Source organism: Empidonax traillii, unplaced genomic scaffold, assembly GCF_003031625.1.
Source record: "Empidonax traillii isolate 1590-97213 ecotype Southwest subspecies unplaced genomic scaffold, ASM303162v1 scaffold625:size414109, whole genome shotgun sequence".
Lineage (NCBI taxonomy): Eukaryota > Metazoa > Chordata > Aves > Passeriformes > Tyrannidae > Empidonax > Empidonax traillii.
The window spans coordinates 302,123-321,010 of NW_020955818.1; the positions used below are offsets into that span (position 1 = coordinate 302,123).

Below are 18,888 nucleotides of genomic sequence, written 5' to 3' on the forward strand. Positions count from 1 at the left end.
CCCAGGGTCCACCCGCCACTGCCCAGGGGAGGGACCTGCTCCAGCCCTGGGTTTGGAGCAGGGACAGGAGCTGGGGGTCCTCGGGAAGGTGAGGGGGCACACTGAGGGTGAGGAGCTGCTCTGTGCGGGGCGGTCGGTGCTCCTCGGAAAGCCCGCGCTGCCGGTGCGGGCAGGGGCTCCGTGGGGGCTGCAGCCCCCTGGGAATGGCACCGTCCACGGTTTGGGTATTTCACAAACACTGTCCCCCAGAGCCACCCAAAAATGTCATCCCGAAGCTCCCGCTCCGCACAATCGGAATGCAGCCACCAGAACAGCAGCCAGCACCACTCCCTCCTCCTTCCATCCCTGCCAGCAGCACTGCCTGGACAGGGGGTGGGGGGAAAATGAGAAAATAAGGAAATAAGAGCAGCACAAAATCAACACTGAGGTGGAGCTTCAGGCCAGCAGCCAAAGGAACAGTGAGAATCCACAGGGACTGTCACTAAAGCTGCTCCTCAGGATCCACCTCTCCAGAGGTGCTCACCAGGAATTGCTGGCTAAGACCAAGTGCAGGAAATGGAAAATCCATGTATAGGATTGCCTGTGGTGCTAGAGTAAGGAACATGTTTCCTGGGAGATTTGGAACCCACAGACCCCACAGCCTGCTCCTGTGAATTGTAGGGACTCAGTACCTGGGAAAAAGGTGTGACCACACTCACTGCAAGCCGCCACTTCCTGGGTGTGGATCAGTTCCAAGGAGCAGGGATTGCTGCATGGAAAGTATCTCGGCTCTCCTGCAGCCCAGCTGGCCCCTCAGCTGTGTCCAAATCATGCTGGTAGGAAGGAAAAACGCCAAACTGTGTGAGAATCCCATTGTCCCAGAGCAAGGAAACACCGTGCAGGTAATGGTGCCCACTCCAGGTGACACCCAGCGCCAGCCAAGCTTTCTTTGCTTTTTCATCCCAATATTTTTTACAGGTTTAGAACAAGTGACAGCCCACAGAGCTTCCAGCTGTGATTCCTTACCCCTCTGATGAGTAACACACGCCGTGTGCCAGGTCAGTGCCAGATACAGCAAGCCAGGTGTGCCCTCTCGTCCCTCATCCAGGATTGGTGCCAGCAGCCATTTAAACCAGCTCCAGAGGGATACAGAAAAGCTTTTCCCCCCCTCAAGGTTGGTCTGTAATATTTCAAATACTCTGCCTTGGAATATGGCACCATTTGTCCCAGTTTTCATCCCTGTGGGCTCCGTGAGAGGGTCCAGGGTTGGCCCTCACTGGCTCTGGAAGAGCCCGGGATGAAGAGCAAGGCAGTTTCACAGCAGGGATTAGGCAGCACAAAGAGAGTTTATTTTGCTTAAAATAGAGAGAAAAACCAATAATAAATACATCCACCCACAATACAAAGAGCAGTTTCCAAAGCCGTGGACTTCCCCTCCGAGGCTGCCTCCGCCTGGGAGCGCAGAGGAGCCTGACCCTCACCGAGCTCTGGGGCACCTCCCAGCACGACCAGTGCACCCAGTCTGGCATGGAATGCAAACCAAAGCAAGGGGTCACGTGTCCTCCTCCCATCCGGCTCCCGCAGGATTCCCGGATGCTCCACATATGTACACTGTATTCCCTCCTGTCCAGGTTCTTGTCCCAGCATCCAGGCCCTGCTCAGCCCATGTTCTGCCGGTTGCCGTAGCCTCGGGGGTGTGTGTCCTTCCAGTCATCCCAATTCCGAGCTTTTTGAAGAGCTTCCTCATCATCCTCCTCCTCTTTTTTCTCCTGCTGCTGCTTCTGCAGCTCTTCATCACTTACACCTGCTGGGGGTGAGGGACAGGGAAGAGATCCCGGGTCAGGCTCTCCAAGGAGAAGCCCAGCCCAGAGCTGGTCTAGGTAGGGATTAGAATCATGCAATGGTTTGGGTTAGAAGGGAATCTTAAAGCCCATCCAGTCCCCCTAGACCAGGATGCTCCAAGCTCCATCCAAAAGGCCAAGCACAGTCTGACAATCCAGTTGTTTTCCTAATGAAGCTTGGACTCCTCCTCAATCGGGGGGTGTTCCACACCCTGCACACATCCCTGTCCACTCAGCCCCCCAGGAGCCTTCCCAAATCCCCCATTCCCATGTTTGCTCCGTACCTGGTGCCCTCTGAGGGACGCTCTGCCCAGACACAATTCCCTGCCTCCGGCGCTGCTCGTACCAGTCGTCCACAGTCATGGTGGGCAGGCCGGGATAACCAGCTCCAAACACTCTGCAGGACACACAGCCAGGAAAAGGGAGTTAAATCCCTCACAGTGACAGACACAGACAACAGACACAGCACTCTGGACAAGGGGGAATGGCCTCCCACTGCCAGAGAAACTCTCCCCTGTGAGGGTGGGCAGGCCCTGGCACAGGTTGCCCAGAGAAGCTGTGGCTGCCCCAGCCCTGGAAGTGTCCAAGGCCAGGCTGGACAGGGCTTGGAGCAACCTGGGATAATGGAAGTGTCCCCAGGATGCCCCTGAGAACTGAACCAGACACGTGGAAAGCTCAGGGAAAATCGTGTCACAAGTATGACAGGAAAACTCATTTCTATCACATTTTTAGCTGCTGGAAATTCCTTGCGAGAATCTCAGGGTGCCACAAACAAAGGTGCAGACACAGAGATGACAACTGGATTTCTGGACTCTGAAGAGTATTTCAGGTCTGATGTGAGGGCACTGCCTCAAAGCGTGGTTCAACAATCCCAAGCCAACGTACCTGGCCTGGGCAGCGTCGCGGGTCAGGATGAAAGGTCTCACGGGGGCTCTGACGGGCCGGGAGGGGCCACGGGGAGCTGCTGGAGCCTGGACGTGCAAACAACAGTCACAAGGCAATTTTAGAGATCAGAATCCCACTCTCTGCTTCCCACCCCAGGGTTATTAAAGGTCTTGTAGAAGAGAAACACCCCAGCTCTCAGAGCAGCGCCACAAGATGGACAATCCAGGCCTAAATCCAGTTTAAATCAGGAATTCCATCTGTGCCCCTCTACAAATCACTCCTCGTGCCTCTATGGCACCTGCCTGGACCAAAGCAGAGCTGACAGGGTTAGACCAGCTCAGAGCAGGAATTACTTACTGCTCCAGGGACCCAATGTGCAGCGTTCTGAGCTCGTTATTCCCGACAGGACACTACGGAGGAGCCAAGTCCTGCAGTGCCAAAAATGACCCAACAGGCCGATATTCCCATCTGTGACACCTGGACACGCTGAGACCAGGAGTGGGGGTGTGAAACACACCACAAGGGTCTTATTTTAATGTATAAATTTAAATGCTCTTCAGAGTTAGGTGCCTAAAGAACCCAGCAAAAGACTTTGCACAGTTGAGCTCTGACATTCCAAGCTCCAGCATTTCACAGGCCGGGACTGTCTGGAATGTGTGGCTGGAGCGGGCAGGGACCAACCCAAAAATCAGAATTAAAAAGAAAAAAAAACCATCAGCCTGTGCTGGGACTGAGTTCAATTTCAACTGAGAATTCACAGAATAAAACTCACTCCTCCTCTGCCACTGACCCCTCTGGGATCCATTCCCCCCACCACATCCATCCTGTACCTGTTTGGCCACATCCCTGCTCTTCAGGATCATCATCTCCTGGTCGATGCTCTCCAGCTCCTCCAGGCTGATGCTGATCCATTTCTGGATCTGCAGGATGTAAAACTCCCGGATCTGGTCGTCATCTGCTGTCCCACTCTCCACGAAGCAACTCATGGAGGCCAATTTGTTCTCCAGCTCCTTTTTCTGCTTGTACCTGTCCCAAAGGGAACAAAGTGGGATCGTGAAATCATTTTTCTCTATCTATCTCAACCCAGTCACAGGGTCTTTATCACCCTTTGTAAGAGGTTCAACGTCATTTCATGTGTTTAAAAGAGAAAACCTTATAAAAATACAACTTTTGTGGTGGTCGAGGTGGCTCCTGTTGGAATCCCAGCCCCTCCTGTCCATTAAAAGCAGCTGCAAAAATCACATTAAATTTAGAGCTGCCTCAATTATTTTATTCTTTCTCTAAACAATTAATAATTCTTGAAAACTGAACCCTTCCAGGTAAAATTAAGCAAGCCTGGAAACATTAATCTCCTGGAGAAAGCAGGACTTGAACTCATCAGCTCCTTCCCTGAGAAAGTCCAGTGGAATGGCTATTTTGAATTGTTTTCATGTGACACAAAAATATCAAGAAGCTACTTAAAAAGCAGAATAGATCACTTTCCCAACTTCTGTCTCAGGTGGTTTTGTGTGTGCAGGGTTTTTTTTAAATATAATCTTGGCTTTCTGGATTTCTTGACCTGTTTCAGAATTAGTTATTAAAGGGAAGAACTGCCTACATAACAAACTTTTAGGCTAAACTGTTTTACCTTTTCATGAATTAGTTATTAAAGGGGGAACTACCCATATAATACACTTCCAAATGAAATCCTCGTGTCCCACTTCCCTCCGTTATTGAGTCACCCGAAGAATGAACACTAAGAGCCAAGGATTAGAAACCTTTGGGAGCTGAGAGGACAAGGAGCACAAAAGAGTCATTCTAAACAAGAAACCACCCCCAGTTACAATAAAAAAATCATAGTTTTGTATCTGTGCAATTTAAGCAGGTCCAGCCCAGTCTGGACCTTTCAGTGCTGCCCACAGCCAAAGCAAGACAAAGGCACCAAACACCTCTTTTTCACTGGTAGGAAAATTCCAAGGTGGGTGGCTTTGTGCTGCTAGAACTGATTAAAGGATTAATTGTAAGATTAATGATTTAAGAGCTAATTAAAAGTTTTTGAGCAGTTTTTCATCAAAAGCCCAGAAAGACACAAATGCTCCCCTCTCAGTCCTGTGCACAACCCAGACCATTTAAAAATGGGCCGCCTCTTAAAATGAACGTTCTATGATCCCATTATTCCAATGGGCATGGAAGCAGCCCCTTCTCTGCCCAGCCTGAGGCTCTCCCCTCTCCCAGAGCCCTTTCCCAGTGCCCCAAGCCCACCTCTCGATCTTGGCGTTCCTGCTCATGGCCATGGCCACCAGGCTGGGCTGGGCACCCGGGGGGTTCCCCGGGGGGCTCCCGGCCCCCTCCTCCCCGGGGGCGGTGGGAGGCAGCTGGAACGTCCCCAGCCCGTAGCTCCGGCAGAGCTTGAGGAAGCGCAGGAAGTGATCCCGGGCGCTCTCCAGGTGCTGCTGCCTCCTGCTCAGGTCCACCTGCTTCAGCGTCAGCGCTCCCAGGAGCGCGGGGAGCAGCAGGAACTTCAGGTCGGCCGAGGAGACCTCGTCCAGCTCCTCGTTCTCACTGCAATGGGAGACACAGGGGAGTCCAGGGGAGAGAGCTGGGAAGGGGATGGAGCAGCAGGAGGGGCTGAGGGAGCTGGGGGGGCTCAGCCTGGAGAAAAGGAGGCTCAGGGGGGACCTTCTGGCTCTGCAATCCCTGACAGGAGGGGAGCTGGGGGGGTCGGGCTCTGCTCCCAGGGAACAGGGACAGGAGGAGAGGGAACGGCCTCCAGCTGTGCCAGGGGAGGCTCAGGTTGGATATCAGCAGGAATTTCTCGCTGGAAAGGGTGGTCAGGCCTTGGCAGGGGCTGCCCAGGGAGGTTTGGAGTGCCCAGCCCTGGAGGTGTCCCAGGAAGGCCTGACCGTGGCACTCAGTGCTCTGGGCTGGGGCACAAGGTGGGCATCGGGCACAGGGTGAACTCGATGATCTTGGAGCGCTTTTTCACCCTCAGTGACTGTAGGATTCTGTCCCGCTCCCGGCCCGCCCGTGCCCGGCCCCGGCTCCCCCGGCCCGTCCTGCGCTCACCTGAACAGCTCCAGCTGCGCCACCATGGCGGCCGCGCGCTGCAGCGCGTCCAGGCCCTGCCGCACCTTGTCCTGCACGGCCGGGGCGCCCGACGAGGGCTCGGCTCCGGCCTCCAGCTCTTCCCAGAGCCGCCGTCCCGCCGCCAGCAGCTCGGCCAGCCGCGGGCCGCCCGCGCCCGCCTCCGCCATCACGGGCCGGGACCGCCCGCCCAGCGCTCCTTCCGGGCCCTCAGCGCCCCGCCCGGCCCCGCCGCCATCTTGGGGAGGGCACGAGCACAGCGGCGCCGCCATCTTGGGGAGGGCACGGGCACAGCGGCGCCGCCATCTTGGGGAGGTCGGGCCGAGGGCACTGGTGGGCTCCGCGATCCCCCCCCGGCCGTGGAACCCCCCGCGACACCCGCGGGGTGCGGAGGGCGATGGGCAGGCGCGGCTCCGTGCGGCCGTGGTCTCTTATGGACCCCCAGTGCCCCCCACACTTTGCCCTGCCAGGTCCTGCCTGGCACCGGGCGCGCCAGGTCCTGGCAGGGAGCCCTGGGACAGTCGGCTGGGAAAAATGGGCACAATTGGTTAAACTGGTACAAAACATCCACCTTCCCGCTGTGTCAAAGGGATACACAGTGTGAATCCTCGATATTAGCTGCTGCTAATAAATACCGATCTGGTTTTTTTTTAATACAGCACCTTCCATTTCATCTCTGCAGCACAAGGGGGACATGGCGCCTTTCTCATTTCTTTTTTTATTTAGCTCCTAAAAATCGCTGAAAATCAACCAGGAATGACCTAGGTCAGCGTTAAATCTGGGCTTTTAGGAGCTGGTGTTGGTCCCTCGGAAATACAGGTGATAACACAGGTGATTGACCTGGCTGCGAGCAGCCACTACTGCTGATGACTTCTAACTCAGCCTCTGAGAATGACTCAGTTTATGATTTATTCTATTTGTTTGCTTCATATCTGAAACGTTACTCACAGAAGCCAGGAGGGTTGTGGGGTTGGGTTCTGGCCTGCTGTGTCACCTCCTGTCACCTCCCTGGGGCCACCTGGCTGGGAGGGGTGTCCAGGGCTGGGTCACTGAGGGGTTCCTGCATGGGCAGGAGGTGAAGAACAAGTTGGGAAGATTCATTACTATAATCTTTAGAGGTGGGATGGAGCCAGGAATCCGCAGCCATTTGTTGTTCACCGGCAGGAGATGCTCCAGGTACCACCAGAGCAAACCCTCTCTCCAGGCAGCACCTTCCCCTTCCCACGTGTCACTTAAAGGCTCCAGGAAACCTTTTGTCACCCCATCACCCCTGTAACCACCAGGAGTCAGAGTTCAACAGCACTTTCAGGACCACAGCAAATTCCAGGATTCCAGGATCCTAAGGGATGGAGGGCTGCTTCCCCTGCAAACCCCACACAGCCAGTGCCACATCCCAAAGCTCCCCAGGCTGCAGCCGGTTCCCCCTCAGGTCTCATGGCTCTTACTCACCTCTGGTGATCTGTCACTGTCCCTCAGCTGAAGATCCCCAAGAGGACAACCCCTGGCATTATTTGTCATCCTGAGAGCACCACGGTATTGCTGAGCACCCCAGGAATAAAGGAGAACAGAGATGGAAGGGTTTTTCCTTAAATACAGGCATTTACTCATGTGTGTGTCTTGTGGTGTGACACTGTAGGGACCAGCCATCCCAAAGGTCAGAGCAACATCCCCCAAATATTTCCAGCAGTACAGGTTACACAGGGCTTGGAGCAGCTTGGTCTAGTGGGAGGTGTCCCTGCCCACAGCACGGGGTGGAACTGGATAATCCTCAAGGTCCCTCCCAACCCAAACCATTCCAGGATTCCATGATTCTGTTTGATCTGACTGATTAACAGCCGAGCCCCATCCTTGGCCTTCTCCTCCTTCTGGCTCAGCTCTCTTTGGGAAGAGCAGAAGGAAAAGCAGGTGGAGGTCCTGATCCTTATTCCAATCTGAGCTGCAATGCAGGGAAGAAATATCCCAATATGTCCTTTAACATAGAATCAATCATTGTCCTTGCTCAGATTATCCTCCTGGAACACCTGGCATGACTTAGGCAGCACTCCTCAGTGAATAAGGAAATAAAAGGAAAAATAAATAAGTCAATGTTTTAGCAGCAAAATCAAGAATTCATGAAAATAAATGACTTTTCTCCAGACTTTGTTGTCTGCACAAGCATGACCAGCAACAAATGATCACGTTCACACCAGTGTTGCTCCCTTAAAACCCAAATTAAAGTCTAGCATAACGGAGAGGAGCCTTTTCAGAGCCAACTCTTTGCCTGGATCCCACCACGTTCCACGGGGCAGGATGGTTTTCTTCCCTGCACAAGCCATTCTCGAAGCCATCCCCCCCACGTCAGCCCACAGCAGCAGGGAGGGAAAGGCTCCTGCCGTGGCTGGGGAGGATTTGGCTCTGGGGAGTCTCATTCCCAGAGAGATGGGTAAACAAAAAGCCACAAGACATGGGGGATAAGAGGCTAATGACAGCAATGTGGAGGAGGTAGATCTGTCACATTAGCAGGGAGGGCTGGGGGGGCAGAGGGCAGTGCCAGCAGCCTGTCACAACCTGCAGAGGACATGGAACCGCCTCAGGAGGTGTCTGCAGGGCTGGAAAGCCACAACTGTCACAAACAGATGCTCTCGGTTTTGGGGACACTGCCCGGCATTATCCGGGTCCCTGCCAGAGCTGGAGGTGTTTGGGGGGGGAAGAAAAGGGACAGAAGGCTCAAGAAAAGCTTTCTTGCACCAGTTTCTCTGGCAGAATGTGGCACTGACTGGTACTGGAAGCCACTGGAGGGTGATAACTGGGTCCAAGTTTTCCCATTTTTTTACCTCAGGGAGTGCTTGTGCTGGCCCGGGTTGGGGGAAGGGGCTCCGTGTTCCCCTGGCACCTTCCCCGTGGCTTTTCCACCCAAACAGGGTTACAGGGAGGAATCACAGCCAGCCAACAGATCCCCCTGGGGCCAAGCACAGGGGTTATTCCCACTGGACCCATCCTCTGGCTCCTGGTCCCTGGGGGTCGTTCCAGCTCAGCAGATCTCACATCCCTGCTAATTCCAGGTGTGGGCCCGGATTCCAACACCTCCCTCCCTCAGAGCATTGTCACCGAGCTGTCACCTCCTTCCTGCCTGACCCTTTGCACCCTCCAGCTAATTACTGCGCCTTCCCCTTTCCCGCGGGACACAAACGGAGCGGGGATCCCAGGGGTTGAGTGACCCCTCCAGTCCTTCCCCGGCTCTTCCCTGTCGGGCTTGGAGTCAAGGAGGGAGGGGAGGAGTGGATTCTGCATATTCAGCACTTGACCCTGCTTTTTTTCCAGGCAGAAAGTCCGCTGGGAGCTCTCTAGGAGGGGATCATGACAGCTCCCCCGGGCATTCCTTGCTATTGTGGCTCCTCTCCTCCACCCCAGGCTGTGTGTGTTTGTAGTTACCAAATGCAAATCACATTTCCCACCCTCCTGGCTGGAGCTCTCACTCCGCACGATCCTTCCCCTGTTTATTCCTCTCACCAGCTCGTTTTGCAATGCTCCGTGGAGTTCGCAGCCCCTCCCGGTGTCACCTCCTCTGATCTGGGGTGCGCTGGGACGTGGATGGAGGGAAAGTACTTAAACAATCCTCCTAATTAAGTACCTACATCCCTCCGGACACAGAAACTGCAGCTGTTTTCGCAGCCCGGCAGCTGAAACTCCCTTTTCCGAGGAATGCAGAGGCCTGACCCTAATTGCATTTTAAAAGAAAAACTCGAGATAACTTTTGGCCTTGGGCAGATGCGGCTTTCCTGGCGCTCCGAGAAGGGAGAGGGCAGCAGGCAGAGCCAGTAATGGCTCATTAACAACTGATAACGATGGTTAAACTCACTCCTTGAACTGCGAGAGCTCAGGCTCAGCCTCCAGCTCCCAAGATCATCCCAAGCCACCTCTGCCTCTCCTTCACTGCTCACACAGAAACCTGGAGCACATTAAGGGGAGGGGATGATTTACAAGAAAAGCTCATGAATTGATTCCGTGACCCAGCAGAGGCTGTTAAAAATGATTGAATGAATATGGAAATGAGTAATCGTCCAGCTGGACTCGGGCTGAGCACGGCCAACTCCATTCAGTGGGAACCACAAATAAAGCAGGAGCACGCCAGGTCCTGGTGAGAGCTGCAGGAATCACCCGAGGATTCCCAGCCCCTTCACCTGTGGGGTCTCCACAGCACCTGTGTGTTTGGACTCATCCTTTCTCTCCAAGGGCTGCACGGACAGGAATCTCTTATCCCGTCCGAGGGCTTGGCCAGATTCCTCACTGAGGAAATGGGGCCACCAGAGCCCCCAGCCCAGGCTCCCAGCTCCTCCTGTTCACACACACACTTGGCTAGTCCAGCTCACATTCCCACAGATCAGAAAACAATCCTGGACTGCCTCGGTTTCCAGCCACCAGCCCTGACTCCCAGGAAGGCGGATTCTTTGCTGGCTGGTTGGAGACCTGAGGGAGCAGGTGATAAAACCTTCCATGTGTGCACAGGTATCTGTAATTACAGGCAAATCTGGGGCAGTGAACAGCAGAAAGAGTTAAAAGTGAGCTGGTCCTCACATATGTGTGATGAAAAGTAGGGACACAGGACTGTGTGGGCACAGGGCTTTGTGCTCTCCTTACATCCTTCCTTTCTCTGGGCCAGCAGAGAGGGAGATGGAGGAAGAAGGTTGTCCTACAAAACAAGCCATAGAGAGTTAGGATGTAACACATTTATTTACAAAACACACACCAGAACCCCACTTACAGGAAGGACAGAGACTAAAGGTTCACTCATGCTTCCCCAGGGCCCCAGAGTCGTGTCCCCTCTCCAGGCCAGACTTCCAGCACGCCTGGTCCTGAGGGAGTGGAAAGAGTGGGCTAAAGACCTCAGGGGTACAAGAGAAGGGGCGGGAAGGACAACCCACGAGGATTACTTGCACTGAGTGGGCTTCCACCCCCAAGAGGAGCCCAGAGAGCAGAAGCTCCAGTGATGTCCTGGTGGGGCTGGTCACCCACAGCTGGCAGGAGCAGTTTTGCCAGGCTGCCCACTTAATACACACCTGGCAGGTGCAGCTTTGCCCTGTTCTGGCAGCCTCCAGGACCTCTCCTGTCCCTGCTCTGTCTGCCATCAATGAGAGCAGCGGCCATGTCCATGCAGGTCTGGGGGAGGATTGATGAGTCCTGGCTCCTGGAGCACTGACTGGTTCTGTCTGTGTCCAAGCCTGGGCTTTATTCCCATGCTGCAAATGGCCCTGGACCAGTGTTTGCTCCAGAGGAGGAACATCCAGTGGTGGTGGGTGAGCCCATGGCAGAATTGTCCCCAGAGGAGCTGCCCATGATGCAGCTTTGTGTCCCTGCAGCCTTCTCCCAAGGGATAACTGCCCCCTTCCCATCCATCACTCCTGGCTGTCAGAACCCCCTGCACAGGGACAATGGCAGCCCAGGGTCCCCATTCACACCGGAGAAAGGGGCTGTTCCTGTGGAGTGATCAATGGCTGCTCCCAGCTGGAGGCAGGGCTGATCACTGCCCGGCTGCAGGAGGCCAGCCCTTCGTCCTGCCCTCAGCGGCGGGTTGGAAGGGACTGGAGGCTTCCTGGAATCTCTCAGGGTGATGGGAGAGGGCCAGGCTTCCTGCACAGCCCCCTCCCTGCTGGGAGCATCCCCTGGGATGGGTGTCGGGTCCCCAGCAGTTCCTGGAGGGCACCAGGACTGTTATTTGCAGACGTGCCTCTCCACCCTGCGCCGGCACCTCCTGCAGACGACGGAGCAGCACCAGCGGTAGCGGCAGTGGCACCGCTCCTCCACCTCCTCCGTGTACGTGTTGTACCCGCGGCCACAGCACAGCAGGGCACAGCTGGCACTGCCCACAGAGCTCTTGTTGCACTGCCTGTGGAGAGGAGGGTGCTGAGCTGGGGGACCTGCCCACCCTGGCCTTTCCCACAGCTGCTTTGCCAGAGCAGGAGGCAGCGGGATCGTAGAGCCATGGAAGGCTTTGGGTTGGCAGGGACCTTAAAGCCCATCCAGTGCCACCCCCTGCCATGGGCAGGGACACCTTCCACCAGCCCAGGTTGCTCCAAGCCCCGTCCAACCCAGCCTTGGACACTTCCAGGGATCCAGGGGCAGCCACAGCTTCTCTGGGCATCCTGTGCTCAGCCCACCCACACCACTTCCCAGGACCTGCTCTCAAACCCAGCAGTACAGACAGTCATGAAATTAGAGTCTGAGTTTGAGCTTGTTACCTGTCCTGCGTCCCCAGAGAACCCAGCTGGAGATTTGGGGTGCAGTAGTCAGGAGAGTTGATGAGATAAACCAGGTCTGTCTCTGTCACTGGCCTGGCATCCGTATCCTTGGGCATCAGCTGCTTCCTGGGCCCCACGAGCCGGTGGGACACCTTGATGGCTGCCAGGTACTTGGACTTGAGGTCAGAGGCAATTTCATCCAGGCTTGACAGTCCCTTCCAGCAGGTCTTCACTGAACAGGAGCCTGAAACACCATGGCATTTACACTTGGTGTCCAGGGAGTCACTCAGCACCTGCAGGGACAGGAAAACAGGGGAGTTTGCTTTCTCCTGGTACCCACCCCATGCATTGACTTGCAAGAGCATCCATGGCAAGAGCTCTGATCCTTATTGCCACGTTTAAATTAATATAATGGGGCAGTCAGGGACTCAGCCCTCCTTCAATCCCTTCTGATAAGAACCTGATCCTTAGGGAACTACCTGTGGGAGCTGGCACTGGGGGCTTCCCAGCCTCAGCTGGGGAACAGGAGTGCATGAAAGCACAAAGCCCAAGTGGGCTGGGGAGCCTCTGCTTCCAGTGAGGAGGGTGGGAAGAAGCACTGGGAGTACTGATGTGAGGTGGCAGATATCTTGTGCTGGTTGTGGAAGGGGTGCAGGGTGTCTGGGGGGGGGGCCAGCAGCGGGAGGGGGGCATCTGCAAACACACTTCTTAACCGTTTAGTTGCCTCCTGATGTTCAGACAACATCCCAACAGCCTGGCCGGAGTCTGACACCTTAAACTGGGCACCTCTGCCCTGCTCTGGGCTGCTCCGAGGTGTGCTGAGGCATCCACTCCCACCAGCCTGGGCTCCAGCATTCCTGGGGGGCTCCATACCCACTATCTGACCCACTGTGCAATCCTGGTGGGCTCTGTACCCACTATCTGACCCACTGTGCAATCCTGGGGGGCTCTGTACCCACCATCCTGGACCCAGCACCCCAGTGATCCCACATCCACCATCCCAGTGGTCCCACACCCCCCCGTCCCAGCCATCCCACACCCCCCGTCCCAGCCATCCCACACCCACCGTCCTGCCCACGGCGCTGTTGTGCAGGTTCATGGCTTTGCTCCCGTGTGTCCCCGACCTGCCGGCTCTGGAGGAGCTGTCGGCGAAGGCGGCCCCGAGCTGGAGGCCGTAGCTGAGGTTGTCCCCGCAGCCCCCCCACCTGCCCCCCGGGCCGGGGTCCCCGGGGGGGCCGGGGCCGCAGGAGCAGAGCGGGAGCTCCCCCGAGGCGCAGGCCCGGGCGATGCCGTGGGCGATGGTGGCAGCAGCCAGGGCGTACACAAAGGCGGCTTCCCGGGTCCCTGGGAAGAAGAGGGGGGAGATGTCCTTCCTCCCTGCCCGGCCAGACACTCCTCCCAAAGACCTCACAGGGCAAGTAAATGGTTATCCTAAAAATCTTGCAGCAGGACGAGCCCAAGGCTCGTTTTCCTCGCAGCACGATTTTAACCTGTGCCCCCCACGCTGTATTACGCTGTCCAGACACAGCCCGTCTTCCCACCATCTCCCCCTTTTCTATGGAGCTGTTTGAAATGGAAGTGACTGTCTGTCACCTCCCACAGAAGGAATTGCACAGGATTAACACCCCGTAGAGGCAGCAAATTTACTCCGGGCTGGAAATCCAAGGCAGAGCCGAGCCCGAGGGGCAGCAGCCAAGTGCTGCCATCCCGGGATGCTCCGTGGGGCAGCGCGGGGAGCACGGACACGGCGGCAGGAGCATCCTTTACCTTTCAGCAGGTCAGGGCCAAACCTGGGGGCTCGCTGGATGGAGGAGCAGTTCCATCTCATGTCTGCAAAGCTCTGCTGGCACAGGGCCTGCGTTGTGCGGGCGGCCCGGACGATGCTGGGCATCACCTCCAGGTTGCGGCGGCACAGCTGGAGCTGCTCCGGCACCAGCAGCCGGCAGTGCTGGCTCTCGTTCCAGGACACCCCGCTGCCCGTCAGCCCGCTGCGGGGACACGAGGGGGGTCAGTGGGGTGGGGGAAACACGGGAACCCAGGGGGAGCCCAAAAAGGGGGGCATTGGGAAGAGGGGATCCCGACTCACAGCCACTGGATGGCCGTGGACAGACCCAGCTGGCACAGCAACACGGTGGCACCGGGGTGGCCCATGGCCAGGAATGGGACCGGGCTGGGGATGGGGACCGGGAGAGGGGCTGGGGCTGCTCGGCACCCCCGCCCTCTTTTATAGCAGCCGGAGGCAGGTCCTGCCCCCGCCCGACAGGGGAACAAAGGCAGTTTCGGTGCCATTCACAGCAGGACAGGGACGAGGAGGGGGGTGGAGGGGGGTCCAGCTGTTGTTGGCAGCGATCATCCCCGAACCAGCACCTGGGAGAGGGTTAAGGGATGAGAGGCTGCAGGATGTTCCCCCAGCACTGCCAAGGCCACCGCTGACCCACGTCCCCAAGAGCCTCATCCACAGGGCTTTGAAATCCCTCCAGGGATGTTACTCCACCGCTGCCCTGGGCAGCCCGCGCAATCCTTCCCATGGGAAACTTTTCCCCAAATCCAACAAAACCTCTCCTGGCACAACTCGAGGCTGTTCCTCCTGTCCTGTCACTGGGAGAAGAGCCCGACCCCCATGAGGCTCCAACCTCCTTTCAGGTAGGCAAAGGCTCATGATTTTTTTTTTTCCCCATTATTCTCTTTACAAAAAGCTTAAAATCACATTCAGATGTTCAGATTAGGGCTGGCAGAAGTGATGGAGCCAGGAAACGGCGCCTGCCTGGGCAGGAGCTGCTCCAGGGTGACATCCCCATGGGTGGCATGTGCTTGTCACAAGGTGGATTTCTCTGAATCTCTCCCTTCCCTAAGTACAGAACTAAAACTGCTGCCTGGTGCTGTGAAGACCTAGAGGAACCAGGTAGGCTGTTTTTTTCTCCACTGTGGGAAGTGACTTTGAGACACCAGCCCAGCTGACACCAGGTTTTGGAAACAATCAAGAGTTGAAGGCCATTCTTCAGGCTTTCACTTTCTCCCTGGCTGGGCAACTTCCCCTCTCACTGGAAGGTGCTTTTCTTGGAAGGACCTGCTGCCCACACAGATCCTGAGCTCTGGCACAGCCAGTGCAGCCCTTAGGGCTGGGACCCACCAGCACTGTGGGGCAGGGGACAATTTTCTCGGTTTTCTGTAAATTTTTGGATTTTCAGGCCAACTCAGCTGCTCCCTCAGCCCAAAGTCCCCTCCACCATCCCTGCTGCAGTGGTACCTGAGGGCTGGTGCTGCTGTGTAGGGTCACTGTCTGGCTCCAATCCCAGGTGGCACAGATGAACCTGATCCGCTTCTCCAAGGGCTCTGCAATGAGAAACCACCCCTGTGAGCTCCCTGACAGGGTGAGTTTTGCTCACACCCATCACAGGACCTCGAGGAGGAGGTAGAGAAGCCCCAGGAAGCTGCACCCACTGTGGGACCAAGTGCTGTGTGGGGTGGGGTGCCAGGACCCTCCTGTGTGATCAGAGCGTGGTGCTGCCTGACCCCTCAGGGTGAGCTTGGGTTCTTCCCCAAGGAATTATTCCTTGTCTTTGATGAGAGACCAAGGTCAGATTGGCCTCCCACAGCTTTCACCTTTCTTGGGGCAGTTCTCCTGCCCGTCCTCAGGTGCTCTGGAAGTCCCTGGAACTCCTGTCACACCTCACCTTCCCAATCACGGCTTTTGCAGCTCCTTCTCTTCCCTTGACACACAGACCACACTGTGCCCCTCTCACTCCAGCCCTGAGGATTTTGGTGTTATGAACTCAGATTCCCCAAGTTCCCTTTTCAGCCTCAGACCCCAAGGGGAACACTGAGGGGAAATCTGAGCAGCTTCTGGAGGGATCAGGAATTTTCTGACCAGGAAAAGCTGCCCTTGTCACTGTAGGGAGGTGCCTGGGTGGTTTTTTTGGGCATCATGTGCTCCGTGGGCAGAGGGAAGGCAGAGGTTCATCCAGCATATGCAAGGCAGGAATTGCCAAGCACAGGCAATCTCGTGTTTTGGGAATATCTGGGAAATGGGCTTTGAGGTCCCTTCCAACCCAAACCCCACCATGATTCTAAGAGATTCCCACCCAAACCGGCCCCATCCCCCACACAAGGAGGGACCTTTTGCTGTCAGGGCCAGAAAGGAGGGGGGATATTGCCACCTTCTGGCCACTGGTTTGGCTCTTAAGGGCCACCACCTGCCCTCGGATCCCTGCAGAACCTGCTCCCACCTCCCCTCGGGTCAGCAAGGTGCTTTTCCCCCCACTGACCTTGTGCTATTCAGGGAAACTCCTCCTCAGGGTGTGGGTGGTGTCTTGTTCTGGGCCCTGGAGCATCTCCAGGGGGTTGCCAGGACATTTCTGGTGCTGGATGGCAGCTGGGAGGGCACACGGGTCACCAGGGGGTTCAGAAGCTGTGAGCAGTGGTCAGGAAAAGCTGCAGGAATGCAGAGAGGAACCATGGGAGGAAGGGCTGGCATGAGGGACTTGCTTTGCAGGTGATGGGAGCCCCGATCAGGATCGGGACAGGAGGGGTCAGTCCCACCCCATCCCTTGCTTTGGGATGTAGAAGGGCACTGGAGGCAGTGCCACACAGGGAACTGTGACCCCAGTGCCCTGCCCGAGGCTGCCTCCTGTGAGAGGTACTTTTACCAATCCCTCTTCACAGGAAACTTTTGCAAGGACTGAGTAGCAGGAAAAAACTAAACCCTTCCTTTTAATGCCAAACCAACCCTTCTTCGAACGTCAATTCCTCTTCTTGGCTCAGTCCTTCAAACAAGCGTGGGGCGAGCGCTAAAAATACCCCTTCCTTCCCCTTGCCTGGCGGGCTCTGGGGGAAGCAGGGACGCAGGAGGGGATTCCCAGCCCAGGAAAGGCTTCCCTTCCCTTCCCCAGCCCCCAGCTGGGGCTCCATCAGCGGGTGCTGAGCAGGGACAGACACTGGGAAATGTCATCCTCCACCTGCCTGGTGTTGGCCACCCTGGGGACACAGCCAGGGTGGGACACAGCTGGGGGGGGACACAGCCAGGGGGGGGACACAGCCAGGGGGGGGACACAGCCAGGGGGAAGGATCACACCTGGTGCTGGGCCAGGGCTTGTCTGCACACAGAGCTGGCTGCTGGGACAGAGCTAATTAGCAGAGGAACATCAAACAGTCGTCCTGGGTGGCCAAAGGTTTGTGTCCCTCACCACTGGCACTGGGACAGGGGCCAAAGCAAACACCCCTGAATGGTTTGTGACCCGTGTGAGCACATGGAGACCCCTCCCCACTCACCGTCCCAGCTCCCAAGGGCTTGTGGCTCCCAGGCTCGGGAGGGGCAGCGTGGCACGAGACCTCCCAGGGGTTCCCCTGCCATCAGTGTCCCCTCAGGCCCCTGGTGACCTCAGTGCTCCCCACCCCACGCTCACGTATCGCCTGACCACGTGAGGAGCCACATCCCTGTGCCGGGGCTGAGCCAGCGCCGCGGCAGTGACGCGGTGGCACCGCCGTCATGTGGCACTGACGCCCTGGGAGAGGCAGGTCCTGCTCCCCAGCCAGCTCCTGCCCTGTCCCAGAGGCTGGGGATGAGATCCCTGTCCCCTCCTGAGGCTGGGGACAGGGAGGGTCACCCTGGGTGCTGGTGCCCAGCCTGCCATGGAGCTCTGCTGTCCTTCGGTGAAACCATCTCCTTCCTCTTCCCAAGGCACTGCTGGGGTCAGGAGCACAGGATGGGTGCTGAGAACGGGCTGGGGGTGGCAGGGCCTTGCTCCTGCCAGTTGATCCCCTCCAGAGTCACTTCCCAGCGTGAGCTGTCCCCACAGCCATCCCAGTGCCCCCGAACTGGGAGCAGGGACTGAGGGGCTGTGCCTGCAGGACGGAGAGCCACACCTGGGCAGTGTCCCAGGGCAGGCCCTGCAGGCACAGCTGGGCTGGGGGATCCAGCTGCACAACATGTGGCAACATCTGCACCCTCCCCAGGCCGGGGAAGTGACGCTGCAGGGGCAGCACGGGGCTGTGCAAGGCAGGGGGGCACGGGGGGACACGGTCCCCATCTGGAGGTCCCAGCCTGGCCAGAGCCCCCCCCAGAGAGAAGGAAAGTGTCATGAACAACACGCCTGACCTCACCCTGCAGGCTGGGAATGGCTGCCAGGGGAGCTGTGGGGAGTCAGAGCTGCTGTGCCAGGCAGGGAGAACGGGAAGCAGCGGCAGCACAGCCCTAGGCACGGGAGGGATACATGGGCTGCTGTCCTGGAGGTGCCACCAGCCTCCTGTCCATCCCAAATAAGCACCACATTCCCCAGGAGCACATCCAGGGTAGCCCAGAACAGGTAGGGAGCACGAGGACAGGGATTGATGAGATCAGTCATATTTGGGAACGGGCACTGCAGCAGTATCAGGGCAAACAACAGAAATGGAACCTCCAGCAGCGTTTCTGGAGGGGGACATACCTGTAGCTGGGTGAAACAACAGCCTACAGCACGTGATCTTCATTACATCATCAGCACTGGGGAGATTTAGGTTCATTTCTGCTCACGAGGAGCATTCTCCCCACTCTGCTGGGCTGGGGTGGCTTGAGGAGTGAGGTCTGCCATCAGCTCCCAGGATGTTCCTCAGCTCTGGAAGTAGGTGAAGCTCTGGTTCATCTCTGTGGAGAGAAAGAGAAAAAAGGGAAGAAAACAAAAGAGGAAAAAGGGATGAGAAAAGGTGCTATAATTGAGTTGCAGGGAAGGTAATTTCCTCCTGGGTTAGAGGAACAGCTCGTTGGAAATTTTTGATAAAAATCTATTATTCTGTGAAAATGCAGATCCAGAGAAATGTGAAGGCTTTCCACTGGAAAGAATGAGTTTTGCTGGATTTCTCAACGAGTTCTCTAGAAAATTTGTCAATGGTCACATTTCACCCACCGCTGCTTTTTTTGTCAGACCAAAATT

General features: G+C 56.6%; 2 protein-coding genes across 3 annotated transcripts; both read right to left on the minus strand.

Annotated features, from left to right (window-relative positions):
• Positions 1–1,306: 1,306 nt before the first annotated feature.
• Positions 1,307–5,944, minus strand: IGBP1 (immunoglobulin binding protein 1). 2 transcript variants are annotated; one of them, XM_027898847.1, is made up of 6 exons: positions 5,751–5,944; positions 4,947–5,246; positions 3,536–3,731; positions 2,706–2,791; positions 2,105–2,217; positions 1,307–1,786 (listed from the first exon to the last, which is right to left on the minus strand). In XM_027898847.1, exons 1-6 carry the CDS (start codon positions 5,936–5,938, stop codon positions 1,638–1,640), a joined length of 1,032 nt encoding a protein of 343 aa, XP_027754648.1. In that variant the 5' UTR covers positions 5,939–5,944; the 3' UTR covers positions 1,307–1,637. The 2 variants fall into 2 exon arrangements, with proteins under 2 accessions (XP_027754648.1, XP_027754646.1); XM_027898845.1 differs by having other exon boundaries at positions 1,307–1,783; positions 5,751–5,938.
• Positions 5,945–11,370: 5,426 nt separating this feature from the next.
• On the minus strand, positions 11,371–14,134 carry LOC114065165 (protein Wnt-11b-like). Its single transcript, XM_027898836.1, has 5 exons — positions 14,070–14,134; positions 13,751–13,971; positions 13,050–13,327; positions 11,984–12,276; positions 11,371–11,631 (listed from the first exon to the last, which is right to left on the minus strand). The coding sequence occupies exons 1-5, from the start codon at positions 14,132–14,134 to the stop codon at positions 11,457–11,459; spliced, it is 1,032 nt and encodes a 343-aa protein (XP_027754637.1). The 3' UTR covers positions 11,371–11,456.
• Between the last annotated feature and the right edge of the window lie 4,754 nt (positions 14,135–18,888).